At 41.1% G+C, this 15,888-nt stretch overlaps 1 protein-coding gene across 1 annotated transcript in view; it reads right to left on the bottom strand.

Annotated features, from left to right (window-relative positions):
* Window positions 1-224: 224 nt before the first annotated feature.
* Window positions 225-15,888, bottom strand: part of Nufip1 (nuclear FMR1 interacting protein 1) — a 28,223-nt gene continuing 12,559 nt past the window's right edge. Inside the window, exons 6-10 of the mRNA XM_028754255.1 lie at window positions 14,871-14,963; window positions 12,558-12,751; window positions 5,589-5,705; window positions 2,106-2,335; window positions 225-518 (exon numbers count right to left, since the gene is read on the bottom strand). Coding sequence (XP_028610088.1) covers window positions 402-518; window positions 2,106-2,335; window positions 5,589-5,705; window positions 12,558-12,751; window positions 14,871-14,963 — 751 coding nt within the window. The 3' untranslated portion in view covers window positions 225-401. The remainder of the gene's footprint in view (window positions 519-2,105; window positions 2,336-5,588; window positions 5,706-12,557; window positions 12,752-14,870; window positions 14,964-15,888) is intronic.

A 15,888-nucleotide genomic window follows, 5' to 3' on the forward strand; every position in this document is an offset into this window, starting at 1 on the left:
TGGAAAGATAGCTCAGTGGTTCAGAGCACTGGCTGCTCTTCCAGAGGTCTTGAATTCTCAGCAACCACGTGGTGGCTCACAACAATCTATAATATCTGGTGCCCTCTTCTGGCACACAAGTGTACATGCAGATAGAACACTCATACATAAACAAATAAATAAATCTTTAAAAAAAAAAAAGGGTGCTCAGTTATCTCCCATCCCTCAATAACACAGACACACTCTTTAAAAAAGACTAGCTATGCATTTATTTGCATAAAGCCAAAAGACAGATTTAAAATCCAACATAATATCCCATGAGGTTTACAGACCCTGTCTTCAGAAGTTGTTGGTTTTCTCTCCTTACTCACAGATGGTGTTCTCTTATATGCTTTACATATATGTGTGGAAACCTGAGACATCTACACTTCTTCAGTTTTCACAGAATCAGTATTAAGTCCAAAAAAGTCTTTTTTGATGATATATCGAACACACTGCAAAATTACATTTCTTTCATGTCGAATATCTGGAGCTAAAAGCTAAAAAGTAAATAAAAAGATTAGCTAGTTAAGAACAGAGTCCAAGACACACAACTTAACATGCTAAGTACCCCCCCTCCTTCAAGAAAGAGCACAGGACAGTAAGACAGATTTATCAACAGACAATGCACTAACACATCTCCCTTTCCATTTGACTTACAGTTGAGATACTCTGCTCTCTAAGCAGCACAAATGTTCACATTTGGCTCTCTCTAGGAGCAAAGAGGAAAGCAGATTTAAATTTCAGGATCTTCCCTCTCAGTCACACCATCCCTCAATGGTGCGGGCACTCCCTGCACACTTGGCTCTTTGGGACAAGGGCACCGCTTTAGCACAGGATTGCCCCAGAAGCTTGACAAAATAGTCTTTAAAAGTCAGTAAGAAATAATAAAGACGACCCCCAGAGTCTATATCCAAGTCTATAAGTGATAAAAACGAAGTGTGGTAAATGCAGTGAGAGCTGAAACCAGCTCTCAGAACGTCTACCTTCACTCTCTCTCCATTTTTAAAATCACAACTGAAAGAAAGCTAAGATTCCCCTAAGCCACAAAAGTACAGGACCAGGGAGTAGTGTTATTTTCCAAAAGGGATTTTATTTCATTTGGAAGTTTTTCTGGTATCTAAAATACAAATCAGAAACATCACTCAGTGACCTTTAACTTAGCATTAGATAAAAATCTGAAGAATGCAACAGGCTGTATCTAGTCATCATCACACCACAGAGTATATTCTAGGTCCTATTTAATAAGAAGCAAGTGTGTGCAGGTGACCCTGACAGGACAGCCAGGACACCCCAGCTGCAGCATAAGCACTCATAGGATGAGGTTAGGGGCTTCCTTTAGACACGAGAAGACTTGCCCCGCAACAGCATCATTCGCATCACTCAGGAGCAGGGCAAACTGCGCCTTCCTTACAGCTTCAAGCGCTTAGTAAATGTTCAATGCTGATGGAACTACCAAAGCCCAAGTCAGATACAAATAAAGGCAGGGCCAGGAAGAGCGAAGCCTGTACAGTAGGAAATGAGACTTACAGTAGGCCACTTCAGGACCTGTCTTGACATTTAGGCTTTTCCACAGTCATCTTTTTAAAAATCATTCATTCATTCATTCATTCATTCTATCTTGGCTGTACCAGTGTTTTGTTTGCACGTATGCATTGGCACCTGAGGGTATCAGGTCCCCTAGAATGGGAGCCATACTCAGAACAAGCATGTGGTGCTGGGAACTGAACCTGGGTCCTTTGGAAGAGCAGCCATTTCTCTGCAGCCTTCAAGAGGCATTTGTATTCTAAAACAGAAAATGATTTTCTTTTGCTTCAGCTTGCCACTGTATTCAGCTGTGCTTCTAATGAAAATTTTAACCTCAACACACACATCTTACTCATCAGTTAAGTCTATACTTAACTATACTGGTGTAAGCAGTGATGAGAACTAGTTGTTCTGCATGTACTCAACACCAGCTATATGGCAAATGCAGCTCTGGCAGGAAGACGTGCTGAGACTCCAGAGAATACATGTAGCCTGAACACACACACAGAGCACTCCAGTGAGCCCATTTTTAGGACACAGCATAAAGAAAACCCACTCACCATTTCCAGGAGATATGGGTGGCGTGTTCTTGGTTCAAACAACGAGTGGCAGTGGCTCTTTTTCCGCTTAAGGGTTATCTTTCTGCATCCATTGTTCTTCTGGTTCTCCCACTTGGATCTTAAGGCAGGTCTACCAGTTGTCTGAACATTTTGTCTTGGACTCTTGGGAGGACTGTTAGGAAGAACATGGTTTTCTGCCAGAACTTCTGCTTCAGTCTTGATGGGAGTTTCTAATGTAAAAAGCAGGTAAACAATTTCAAAACAGCCAAAAGGCACACTCAACTCTCCCAGCCACAATGCTGGTTACCCAGTAGCTTTTTTTTTTTCTGGAGAGAATACCACTGAATAAAGAATGTTCAGATAGCTTCACTGTTTTATTCTTTAAAAAAAAAGGAAAAAAAAGTGAAAAAGGAAGAAATTCCATGCAAACCCTTAAAAAAGGAAACAATCCCAAAACATACCAAACCCACTAGAGCAGAATCTGAGCACAGACGCAAACCTCTAACAAAATGCCAGCGAGTCAACCCCATCAGCACACTAAAAGTGTGCTATACCAAAACCAAAGAGACTTTATCCCACAAATACAGGTTCACCCAACACCTAAAAGCCGACTTCACAATATTATTGCCATAGTGAAGGGGAAAAATATAAATACTGGACAATTCACAAGTTCTAAGAAACACTTCTACCCTCCTCTCAAACTATGACTCTATATATTCACCATCAATCGATACGGTGTGATACTCTTCATACTCAAGTTTTACACAGTACCGAATGTGGAGATTCCATCTCAGAGGAACTACAGGGCATCTATTTCCAGCACAGCCCTGAGTGCCAGTGGCTGCGCTCAAATCAACATCACTCAGAGTCTTCTGGCAAGCAGTTTCCCTCTGCTTTCACGTCCTCGTTTATACAATGAACACACACAGCGGTACCAAGGTTATGAGGTAGTTTTAACTGAGTACAGCACCAGAACAGGGCCTGGTATGGAGTGAGCACTGTATGAGCATTTGCGATGACCATACATCAGACACTTCTTCAGTGATGAGGAAAAGAGCAAAGAGACCTGTACCCATAAAATAGAACAGCTAAGAATTCTCGAAGCACTCTGCAGAGCTCAGCACAGTGGGCATAGTATCACTCTGTTAGAATATTGATCACTCAGCCAAGGAACACAAAGGTCAGATGACTCAGAGCTTATGCAGTCAATTTTCTGCTAAGGAATGAGGACATGGAGCCATTTATATTTTTCTCTTTCTTGAGGTTTCTAACATCTTTAGTTAATTGTCATATATTACTGTAATGTTCACCAAATCAAATCAGTTTTAACTACAGCTATGCTATCTTCTTAAATTAAGATCACTCATTGGTTTGTGGCATTTCACACCAGTTCTCAGCTTGGGGCTCTAATCACACCTAAACCAGTTTGAAAGGGGAAAAACAAACCTAGCTAAAGCGATATGTATAAAGTCAGGAAAAGCAGCAGAACAAAGCACCTGAAACACTCCTTATTCATAAGTCGAGTAGACCCAGATCAAGCATAGCCTTTCCACTGCTTTGCCTTGCTTGAGGGCCCTCCTTTAACCCACCCTAGAAGAAAGACAGCACTAGACAGCTGGTAGTGACTGGACAGCTTGATGAAGTGGAATTTAAACTACATAAAATACTTCTTGATATCTAAGAGTACTAAACAAAGGCATTCTCCTTAAAGCAGGGACCTCTAGTAAAAATAAATCCACAGAAAAATCTGCTACATATACTTGCTGCTACTCTAAAAGAAGCTATCTTTCCTATTCAGAAAGACAGCAAGTGACACACAGACAGGGGCTACAGGGGATACGATAGAGTTGGCTTCTTTCCACTATTAAGTCCCCAAACCTGGATTTTTATATAGGTTCTACTACACACGAATGTTAACAAACTTATCCTCTCTAACCCTGGTGACACATAAAGCAGAGGAGTGAGATTTTCAAAGCCTCTTAGTTTCTTTTCTTCCTTCCAGTTTAAAAACAGTGGTAGCCTCAAATGGAAGCCCTGAGTATCCTGAGTATTAAATGTTTCATCTTCAGAGGGAATGAAGGAAACATTAGTCCACCTTGCTTTTATAGGACTCAGTGATCTGTTAACAGTTTCCCTCCTTATCACGTTATAAATACAGCTGATAGGAAGGACATGTAATATGTGTTTAAAGAATAACTTCATTTTCCTATCAGTATATTAGAAACTAGAGTAAGAAATAAATACTGTTTTTCTTAAAATTTAAAAAGCAACCACCTGTTAAGGACTACTCTGATAAAGCCTGAGTAGCTTGTATTTCACAGTTCAAGTAGCTTTAACAACTACTTGAATAGCCCATAGCCCATTTATATAAAAAGCTCCGTGTTACAGACAGATATACAAACACCACGTTTCTAACCAAAGCTCCGCTCTTCCACAGTTTACATCCTTCAAGTACACAAACACTGACTATCTCTAACTTCGTCCAGCTACACACCTTTCATTCGATATGAACACTTGGTCTCTTCTCTTATCCCGGTGGTTCAGACTTTGATCACGCACCTTCTCCATAACAAACACATGCACCCTCTGACAGTAGGAAAAGCCTAAAGACAATCACCTCAAAGGTCCAGGTTTTGCCAATTACAGAACACTGGTTTATTCACTAAGCACACACTACATTATTGATTAAAAATCCTGGATTAAAATGATACTGTATTAGATCAGTAGCCTATCACAGCTCGAGCATATGGCCCTATGCCGGGGCATCACTAACTTCTCAGGTTCATGAATGGTTTCCATTTCTTCAATCCTTTACAACACACAGGTGAGGGCCGGGAGAGAGGCTCAGGAGGTAAACTGCCTGCCACACAAGCCTGAGGACCTGGGCTCTGACCTTCAGGGAAAAGGTGGGTGTGGTGGCATGTGCTTCGGAGCAGAGTCAGGTGGATTTCCTAAAGCTACTGCCCAGCCATCCCAGCTGAACTGATGGGCTCCGGGTTCAGAGAGAGACCCTGTCTCAAAAAGAAAAGGGCAGAGGAATTTTTAGAAAGACACTGCACATCGACTTTTGGCCTCTGCACACTTGTCCATGTGTGCTCTTGCGCGCGCACACACACAAATAAAAATATAAAAAACGAAAGCACGTAGGCTAATGCAAGCACAGGATCAGGGTCATTGTGCATTCCAAGTGAGATAACTGAATGTGTGCTATAAACACCACTGACCTACACAGGCTTAAATTTCATTTCATTATTTTTAGAGACTGGGTTTTATGTAGCCCAGGCTAGCCACAAGCTTACTATATATAGCTGAGGATGATGAAAACTTTCTAATCTTCCTGAGTGTTGGGAATGCTATTCATTTTACCAAAGCTGGTAAAAACATGACAAGACACCTGAAAACGGATCGTATACTGCATGCTGATGCAGCACTGCCCAGCATGAACCAAAGGCAAAAAAAACCAAGGAGTCGCTTCCGCCTTACCTTCTGGTTCACTGTCTGACCCTGAGATATTGCCGTAGTTGCTCATCAGCGAACACAAAGCTGGCGTCACTTCCTTGGGCACTACAGTCCTTTGTGGTTTCTCTTCCTTATCAGACTCTACAACAGAAGAGGAGAGAACAGTGACTCACGAGGGTAGCCCAGAGCGCCTGCCACTGTCAAAAAGAAAACTGCATCTTTTCATCTGTAAGTGAAATAAGAAAAGTCATCTCTGATGATTCCTTTAACCTTTCCCAAAAAACAATTCTGGGAGGGCTAAAAGCTGTCCTTGTTTTAAATCTTAAGCTAAGAAGTTCTTTACTCCAGGGGAGACAGGGACAAATGTAACTGTCCACAGCCAGCTAACCTGTGCTTTGCAGGTTATGGAATCTGGACCTTTCCTAAGTTAACTTAATTACACAGACTCTGCAATTAACTTACAGATAGTGGAACAGTCTAAACACCCAGTCAGCATTATTCTGCCCTGATCATTAACTCTGAAAACTAGATTTAGGAATAAGTATAATGTAAAAATTCTACTTTTAATATTTAAATAAATGTATTGGAGCATTCTATGATTCAGTCAATGAGTTAGTTGAAATGAATCTGCTGAAAACTTCTAAGAACTTAATTCAACAAGACAGCGTGAGAACTTGGCACGTACTGGAGAGCCTGCCAAAGGTGAAGGGTTTAATGGTAGCCCAGAAAGATTCTTTGTACCCCCAGGACACCACCTGTTACACTCATTTTTGGTAGTTCTAAAACATTAGCTCTGATCTAAACAAGCAATAAAGACAAAGCTGGACTGAAGGCAATAAGTAACTTGTCTATTTAATGAACGAATTCAGCCCATAACCAATAGGAAGTGCTTCAAGACTGAGTACTTAGTGCTCATTAAGGCAGTCTAGAGAATCCAAACATGCCACTGGGAAATGCAGGAATGTCATCAAGTGAACGTTGGCCTTATACCTTCACATACAGCATACATGAGGGGTGAAGACAGACCACCACCGACACTACCAAATGCTAACTGACATGCTAACAATATTTTAAGATTCCTCACTGATTTCAGGCCAGATGATCACCTTGTCTTGTATATTAATAAGGAGAAAGAAAACATGAAGTTTTTATATGCATATTATGAGCAAACAAAGCAAGTCTACCACATGACGTCACTGACTTATTATTTGATTTCTGAGTGATTGATCTAGTTTCTCCATTTCTATAAAGTTAAGATTTCCTTCTTCATTATTCCATTCCTTGAAATGAGTTACTAGTCCACACTAAAGTTTGAGTATCTACTCAAGTAAAAAGTAACAAAGAATATTTGACATATGTTAAAAACACAGTAAGTAATAGTATTTGAAGAACAGGCACCTTGAAGCAATATAATTATTTTTAAACAATTATCACTAAGGTATTCTAATGGTTATTTTATATTTCTCTCATTTTGTGTTCTACATGTATGCACTTGTGTCTTGGCTGGAGAGATGGCTCAGTGGTTAAGGACACTTGCTGCTCTTGCAGAGAACAGGATTGGTCCCCAGTACCCACAGAAGTAGTCCACAACTGTTTATAAGTCCAGCCCCAGGGGACCCAACGACCTTTTTCGGCCATTGTGGGCACTGCACATGTGCACATATGTGCACACACACACACTTTTAAAAAAATCTCTTTCCTTCATATTTATTTATTCAAATACTTATTTAAGTCAGTACAGATTCATGGCTATTTACTTTTGGGAGGGATGGCCATAATTTACTATTATTAATTTTGTGACTTCAGTCACTGAAAATCATTTATTTATTTATTTATTTATTTATTTATTTATTTTGGTTTTTCGAGACAAGGTTTCTCTGTATAGCCCTGGCTGTCCTGGAATGAAAACCCTTTATAACAGCCTTCTGAAGTACATCTTATCCCATTCTGTCCTATACTATCTTTATTTACTGAGACAAACTCTCACTGGACAGCCCAGGCCCTCAGCCTCCCGAGTATTGGGATCACAGGAATGTACTACCATACCTGGTAACCTTTGTATGTTCTAGAGAACTTTATGACACCATGAGCTGCTCTAGGCTAACCTTATGTTTTCTGCCCTGGTTTATTATTTCTCTAGAAGACTCTAGTTTCAGGAGAAAAGTATTTGAAATTCACAACTTGAGTGTTAAGTGTACTAGGGAGGTCACACAGCTGACCACCTCCCCAAAAGATAAGGGCTAAGAGCTAATATGCACACATGACTCTTATTATGTCTCTTACGTCACAAGTAATAACTCTTGAAAGTATACCAGGCATATGTGTAATTCAGGCATTCATAAGGCGGAGGAGGCAGAAGAACTGGGAAGTTCAAGGCTCTGGACAAGAAACCCTATCTCAAAAAAACAAACCACCTCTTCCTAATCTACAAAAATAAGACACTGAAAGGTTGAGAGGTGTTATTTCCCAAGCCGGTGGGGTCTGTCTACCAGTTCTCATCTAAATACTTTAGCACTCAATCTGAAGACTGTCAAAGGCACTATGCCAACAGATAAAATAACTCAAGAAAAATAAAACAAGAACAGCTAAACCCTAGTCTCTGAAATAAAAACACCAGTACAGACAGATTACCAAACAAGATCATGAATCAATTTTCAGAGCACAAAATATTGATTCCAATAACCTCCCTGTTCGACACTAACAACACCTTTGAGTAAAAGTACCATGCTCTCGCTGAACAAAAGAAAAAGTTCAATTATCATTAGACCAGCAGTCAGTCAATGCCTGCCTGCTTCTCCCTCACTTGTCAGGTTATTATTAAACAGAGTTGAAGGGACAAGAAACGTCCATGCTTCTCCTTGACATGCTAGGAAACTGCCACGTGTCTGGCTCTCTGCATTCTGTCCCGTTATGTTCAGAGAAGTTCTGTTATACAGGCGCGGTTCATTGACCCACTGAGCACAGGAGAGCAACTCAACCTGCAGCACTCCTCCCCTCCCTGGAAGTCAGTGTAACAGCCTCAGAGTTGCTGGCACCTCAGACTCAGGAAGCACTTCCCTGAAAGCATGGACAGAGCTCTTTAAAATGCCCACTTTCTTTTTTCAACTGTAGTGCTAGGCTAGCAAAAGGTAGGATATCACAGCCTCTCTTCCTTTAACGATAATCCATTTTATGTGTATGCACGAGTACTTCGTTTGAAAGTTTGTATGTAGTATGTATGTATGCATGCCACTTGTATGATTGGTTGTGAGCCATCTTGTGGGTACTTGAAAACAGACTCGGGTCCCCTGCAAGAGCAGCAACTGCTTTTATGCATGCTAAGCTGCCGCTCCAGCTTCCCATAATTCCCTTTCGAAATGTATGAAAACTCTTCCTTGAATATGCTGTCATTATTTCAGCTTGCAGCTTCCTTCTATGCATGGTGCTCACCCTCCTACCTGACACTGCCTCTAGGCCCAGGATTTATAAGTTGACTAAAGAAAATGCACCCTAGAGATGTGTATAAATGCAGTTCAGAAGTAGGTTACCCACCTACCCACACTTAAGGCCCTGAGTTGGTCACTGTTGGTGAGAAAACAGCATTATTCTTAAACAAAAAATAAATTCACACAGCGAGTACCTCACGTAAGAACTTTGCTTTACACTCTCAGATTCTAAGAAAGAAATTTAAGGATGAGCACTGCATTGGATCCTTTTCTGTTGCTGTAATAAAACACCATGGCCAAACCAACATAGGAAAGAAAGCATTGAATCGGGCTCACAGATGGTTAGTTTAGAGTCGATGATGGTGGAATGAAGGCATGGCTGCAGAAAACGCTGAGAGCTCACTCATATCTCAAACAATAAGTGAGAGGCAGAAAGAACTGGGGGTTGGGGAGGGGAGGAGAAAGAGTTTGAAACTTCAAAGCCTATCCCCAGTGGCACACCTTCTCTAACAAGGCCACGCCTCCTAAGCCTTCTCAAATGGTCCCATCAATTGGGGACCAAGTATTTAAAACATATGAGCCTCAGGAGCCATTCTCATTCAAACCACCACCTACCTGCATTAATGATTCTTATGACTTTAACTTAACACCTACCTTTTACACAACACAGTCAACTTAAGCTATTACGCCAGCAGCAGACTGCTCCAGTGAGGCACAGCCCAGGAGAGGACATGTCCTAAGGACTCCGTGCTGTTGTAGAAATTCCCTCTGCTTGCTGGCCTCACTCACAATCTAAGAGCTGTATGAAAACTCTAAGGGGGCTTCCATCCCCTCACTAGGCAGTTATTATTGGCCCTCACAGTAACAGTGCTTGATCTTTGTCAAGCATTGCTGCTGGAGCAGATTAATAATTCAATAACCACCCTAAGAAAGAACTTAGAAATATAGATTAGCAATGACCTTAGAAAGAATCTGGAGAAGCAGACTGTCAGGAAGGTTAAGATGCTTTGTTAGTGGCTCTGACGCAGAAAATCTTAGGGAGCAATATGAAGTTCAGAAAGACACATTCTTAATAGTTAAGCTAGGGATTTCTTAAGGCCTGAGAACAAGAACAAAGGCAGAGGGACCAGCGCCAGCTGACGCAGCTTTCTTACTAAAGCTGGCTGGTCATCAAGATGATGACTAATCAGCTTCCTGATATGATCTAATATAAATTGCTGATGAGTAGATACACATTCTGAGGATTTATACAGAAATGACTTTTTTATATAGAAGTTTAGAATTGTGATTCTCTTAAGATTTATAAGATTATTTTTTAAGATAAATAATAACATAATTGATCCTTTCTTTGTAACCACAAATTACAGCCTGCCTGTCAGTTAAGAAAAACTGGTTGAGAAAATTACTTTGCTTGTTTAAATTTTGTTAATCTATAACAAGTTGCTCAGTTACAAGTGTATGTGGGTTCTTGGGAATGTTTTTTCACTTGTAATGCATAAAATGTTTATTCACGTGAGGGTGTTGGGGGAACATGTTTTTTCTTACATTTACTCATTGTGATCGTTCACTACAAGAAAAATACAGTGCAATCACATTGTAATTGCTACAGTGCTTCAAAGGTTTGCTGGGGGATATAAGCTGTGGGAGAAAAAATAAAGTTGCTGGAGCTTGCTCACTGGAGTTTGCTCATCTATCAAATATGTGTGTGCATATATATATGTGTGTGTGTGTGTGTGTATATATATATATACATATATACACATATATACACATATATACATATATATACATATATACACACACACACACACACACACACATATATATGAAGTTTGTTGGAGCCTGCTTTTTGAAGCTTGCTCATCCACCAAATGTTTCTACGTGTGTATCTGTATGTAAGATGACTGGAGCCAGACCATTGGAGCTCTGCCCCATCGACCCAGTGTGTGAGTGTGTGAGAGAGAGAGAGAGAAAGGGGGAGTGTGTGTGTGTGTGCGATTATTTTCACCTTTTCTTTTTCTTTCTTTTTTCACCAGCCTTTTGCAGCCCCCAAGAAATTTTTCCACTGGGCACCCAGGGCCATTTCAAACAGCCCCAGGCAATTGTCAACACTACACCCTGCCTCAGTTTACCCTGGATGTCAGTCAAAGCTGGTCTTTGACAACCTGCACTCCTGCTGTCATGGACCTCTCCCTCTGGAACGATAAGCACAAAATAAACCCTTCCTTCCTTAAGTTGCCTTGGCCATGATGCTTTACTACAGCAACAGAAATGTAATTAGTACACTAGTGAATACCACAAAGAGTAAAAAGCAAGAACGAACCCCAAGTAGCCCAGCAAGTGGAACAGACAAGGAAATCAGATAGCAGAGTCAACATACTCAAAGATGATACAGCTGGAGACTCCAGTGACTGAAAGGATGCCTTCACCTAGTTCAGAGCAGCTACTGAGAGCACACACAGCACTAAGCACAATAGAGAAGGGGACTTAGGCAGTGATTCCCCAGGCATGACCTGAGACTAGAACTACTACCTCATTTAAACTCGAGTGCTGAGATCCGGACTAAGTTCCCATGTGGAAAGAGTGAAAATAGAGGAAAGTGGGAGGCTGCTACACTCACTTTTCTGTTGTTGCCCAAAAATGTTTTTCTTTTTTCTGGTGGTATTTTTTTTTTTTTTTTTTTTTGGAGACAGGGTCTTACTGGGTAGTTTTGATTGGCCGGGAACTCTCTCTGTAGACTAGGCTAGCCACGAACCAGCTAGCTGCCTCTGCATCAGTGTCAGGATTAAAGGTGTGTAGTCCATCCCAATGAGGACTTCGGTCTTAGAGTGAGCATGTGTTAGTGTCAGCTGCCATGAGACACACTGGACTGTGTATCACCACTGACAACTAGAAAAACTAGATTCTAAAGCTGTGCTACTGTCCAAGGGTAAGGGAAACAGGTCCACCAAACAGGTGGACAGCCCAGCCACGGCAGCACACGCACTTAAATGCTGACACAGGAGGATGGTAACTCCAAAGTTTGAAGCCATTCTGGGAAACAGAGCAAGAACCTGCCTTAAAAAAATTCTGCCTTTTCTTGGTCTTATTTTTATTTGGAGTGGGTCTTTGTCCACATCAAACAAGCCCTCCTGCACTGAACTACAGGAATAGCCAGAAAGGATCTGTCTCAACTCCCTCGAACATCTTCAGCTCCTCACAACAGTTTTCAGACAAACTCAGACCTTACATTTAGAGTACACATACTAGTGCTAAACTAGGAGTCAGACCCTTTGGGGTTCAAGGTCTGGCTCTGTAGCAGCTAACAGTGTGAGTGAAGTGAACTGCTTGGTCTCTACAGTCTTGTCGCTAAATGGAAATCAGAATACCACCTGCATTTTCCTTCTACAGGAAAAGAGGCAACACATACTAAGCACATGGAGCACGGCAAGTTCTTTATTCAGTAACTATTAGTTGTTTTTATTACCATTCTTCCTAATCTTATCCCACTGTACTTAAGCCAAGACCCCTCCCTATCCCATCGACCTCACCGCACACGTGTGCATTTGTTATCTCCCGTTCAGCTTACCGGAGTCACTGTGGATCAAAGCACCCAGAGGGTCTCCATTAACCTTGGATGGAACTTCAGTCTTCGAATCTCTGGCATGACTGCCTGGTCCAATGACTGCTCTCGGCCTAGCCCCACCGCCTTTCCATTTATGATGTTTACCAGGACTCCTGATCTTTGCCATCTGTGAATGTCTGGACATGCCCTTCATTTTGCTGGAGTAAGAAAAAAAAATGGAGCAAAAGAAACATGGATGTTAAACCAACAACTTAGACCCTAAGACATTAAAGAGACCAAAATAAAAGACCCAAAGACTAAAGGTTCACACCCCACAACAGAAGTCTCATTCATTTCTAGCTACAAGTTTCCACAAGTATTTTGAGCCCTAAAATAGGGCTCTGTTGTGTCATCACTGGCAGATCATCTTATATTGTGGCATTCTCAGATTGTACATAAGCATAAATCTTAAGAGTTTATAAAACACACCCATTCTTATTCATTTTTAAGGGCTTTAAAGTTTGCAAAGCATTTACAAATGTTACCTTCAGCAGATCCTTTCTTCAAGAAACACTCAAGTAAGTCCTATGTGCAGAAGGAAAATGATGTCTGACAGATCTATACAATGAAGAAGACCTAAAGAGTAAGCATCCTGGGATCATAGTCATTAGCCACCCAGTCCTCAACTGTGTCCGGATGCATCACGACCAGCAGATTTGCCTGACACCATCCTGACCCCAAACGCCAGTGACAAGTACTTCCTTTTGTATCTTTTTTTAAAAGGACATCATTAAAAGCACAAAAGCAAGAAAAATTAAAAAGTACATCCCTAATGTATACAAGCCACTCCAAGTCAATATGTATGCAACCAAATACATAACTCCTGAAAATCAAGGACAGCAGGCCCTGAGGCTGGAGAGGAGGCTTAGTGGTTAAGAGCACATCATCCCCTTCCAGAGCTGGAGTTCAGTTCCCAGTATCAACACTGGGTGGTTCACGATTGCCTAGAACTCTAACTCCCAAGATCTTACACCCCCTTATAGCCTCTATAGGCATTGCAATTATGTGTACAATTCAGAACCCCCCCCATAATTAAAAAAAGAAATAATTAAAACCAGTCAAACACTTGAAGTGGTATTTCACCAGAAGAGTAAGTACATAAGATGCTTGCTACTGTTAGTAACACTGCCAAGCACTGAAAGACAGAGAGATCATATGAAATGAACAGAAGCCTAAATGAATTCAACCATTTCGCATACTATTAAAGCTAAGCATACAGATAACCTACAACATACTATCTATCATATGAAAAATGAAAACAAACATCAATGTCCACAATAAGAAATGTACAAGAGTTTGTTGGAACCTGAATCCCAACAACCTAAACTGAAAACAAGCTATCATCTACCAAGAGAATACCTGTGAATTCTCACAACTGAGTGATATGTAATATGTAATGAATTTACAACTGTATGTAGCATGCGTGTATCTCAAAAATTACATTTATTCAAGAATGTATATAGTGTATGATTTCATTTACATAATTTTAAGAACAGGAGTAACTTATGATAATTAAAAACTAAAACAGGGTTAATGTTTATGGGGAAACACTGAACAGGACAGGGCTTAAGGGAGCTTGGTGAACAAAGATTCTATATGTCGATCTACGTGGTAGGTATATGGATGTGTATAGTGTGTGTGAGAGTGTGTGTGACACAGAGAGAGAGAAAGAGGAAGAGAGCGAACACTCAATAAGCAGTGCATTTAGGATTTGTATATTTAAATTGTAAGGCCAGTAAAATAAAACGGAAAAATTTTGAACAAGAAAGTGAGAGTGGAGAGAAGAGAGACCTCGTGGTTTACTGACAAGAGAGCATGGCTGGCTGTATGACAGATCTACTTTATTAATAGTAATTAATAAAGTATTATTATTGTTTATTAATAATCAACTGGCTAACTGCTTCAGTGACAATAGGGAATTGACTCAAACAATCCTGTGGGCCATCCTTGATTACGCTTCCTACACATCCAAGTAAGAGTTTGCTTGTGTGAAGAAGCACAGGGCAGCGTGCCCACGGTAGAGACAGTCCTATCATCCCTGTGCTGACCAGCAGGGCAACGCGGAGAGAAAGGACTGTTTACACCCCATCACCTGTGCAGAGAGTAACAGTATTTAAGATACAATTTAAACATGTTTTAAAGCAAACGTTACAGAGCAGGATTTCAGAACAGGAGCATGGGATGTGGAAAGGCTGGTGTGCTCCCTCAATCCCTATAAGCACACGGTGCATTCTAAGGAGCACAGAGGATGCCCGTGGACAGCATCACTCAACTCACCCGTACTGCGTGGTTGTCAACACTTCTCCTCTCTTTTCCTTTTCCAGTTGTATCTTTTTCTTCCTTTCAATATTGGCCAGAGTTGGGTAGTTTCTAGGAAAAAAAAAATGTAAAAACTTATCAAACTTCCAATTACTTCTAAAATTTAAGGGAGAAAATGCAGTTCATGTGTCAGTGTCTCAGCTGTCCACACAACTCAGCACCCAGGGAAGGAGTGTGTGCTAGAATGTCAACTGCCTAACTCATGCAGCACGTGGACTGCTGCAATGTCTCTGCTTAGCATGCACCCACACAGAGAGACAACGTGCCTAGCCAATTACTTTTGAAAATACACGCCATGCACACACAAACGTCACCAACATAAGAGGCAGTTCTCAAACAACAGTCTATTGAGGATAGAAAAAGCCTAAGAATAGCTGTACCTAAGACAAAATATAGTTAAGCACCCAGGAGAGTACACTTTTCTTCTGGGTGGGGTGAGATGTGAAAACAAAATCCACAAAGAAAGGGATATAAAACTAACTGGTATGAAACAGTGTCAACAGAGAGCACTCAGGTGGAAGCTTTGGAGTTTGTTCTAAGTAAGCCAAGTAATACAAACAACTCAAGATCACAAAAGAGTGGCCACCACTACCAGGGAATTACTGTATATGAAACATAAATTAACTACAGGGAACTAAGTTGCCAAAGGAGGCTCAACCCACAATGTTGTACTCAATCCAACAGGTGACAGCAAACCACAGAAAAGTTCTAAAGAGCTGGGGAGATGGCTTAGTGGTTAAGAGGACTGACTGGTCTTCAGAGGACCCAGGTTCAATTCCCAGCACCCACCTAGTGCCTCACAACTTTTCTAACTCCATTTTCAGGGAACCCAACACCCTCTGCTGACCTCCCTGAGCAACAGGCACACACATGGTGCAGAGACATACATGCAAACAAAACATTCATACACATGAAATAAACCACTTTGCTGGACATAGTAGCACACACCTTTAACCCTACCACTCAGCAGGCTGAG

Source organism: Grammomys surdaster, unplaced genomic scaffold (genome assembly GCF_004785775.1).
Source record: "Grammomys surdaster isolate TR1022 unplaced genomic scaffold, NIH_TR_1.0 125985, whole genome shotgun sequence".
Classification (NCBI taxonomy): Eukaryota; Metazoa; Chordata; class Mammalia; order Rodentia; family Muridae; genus Grammomys; species Grammomys surdaster.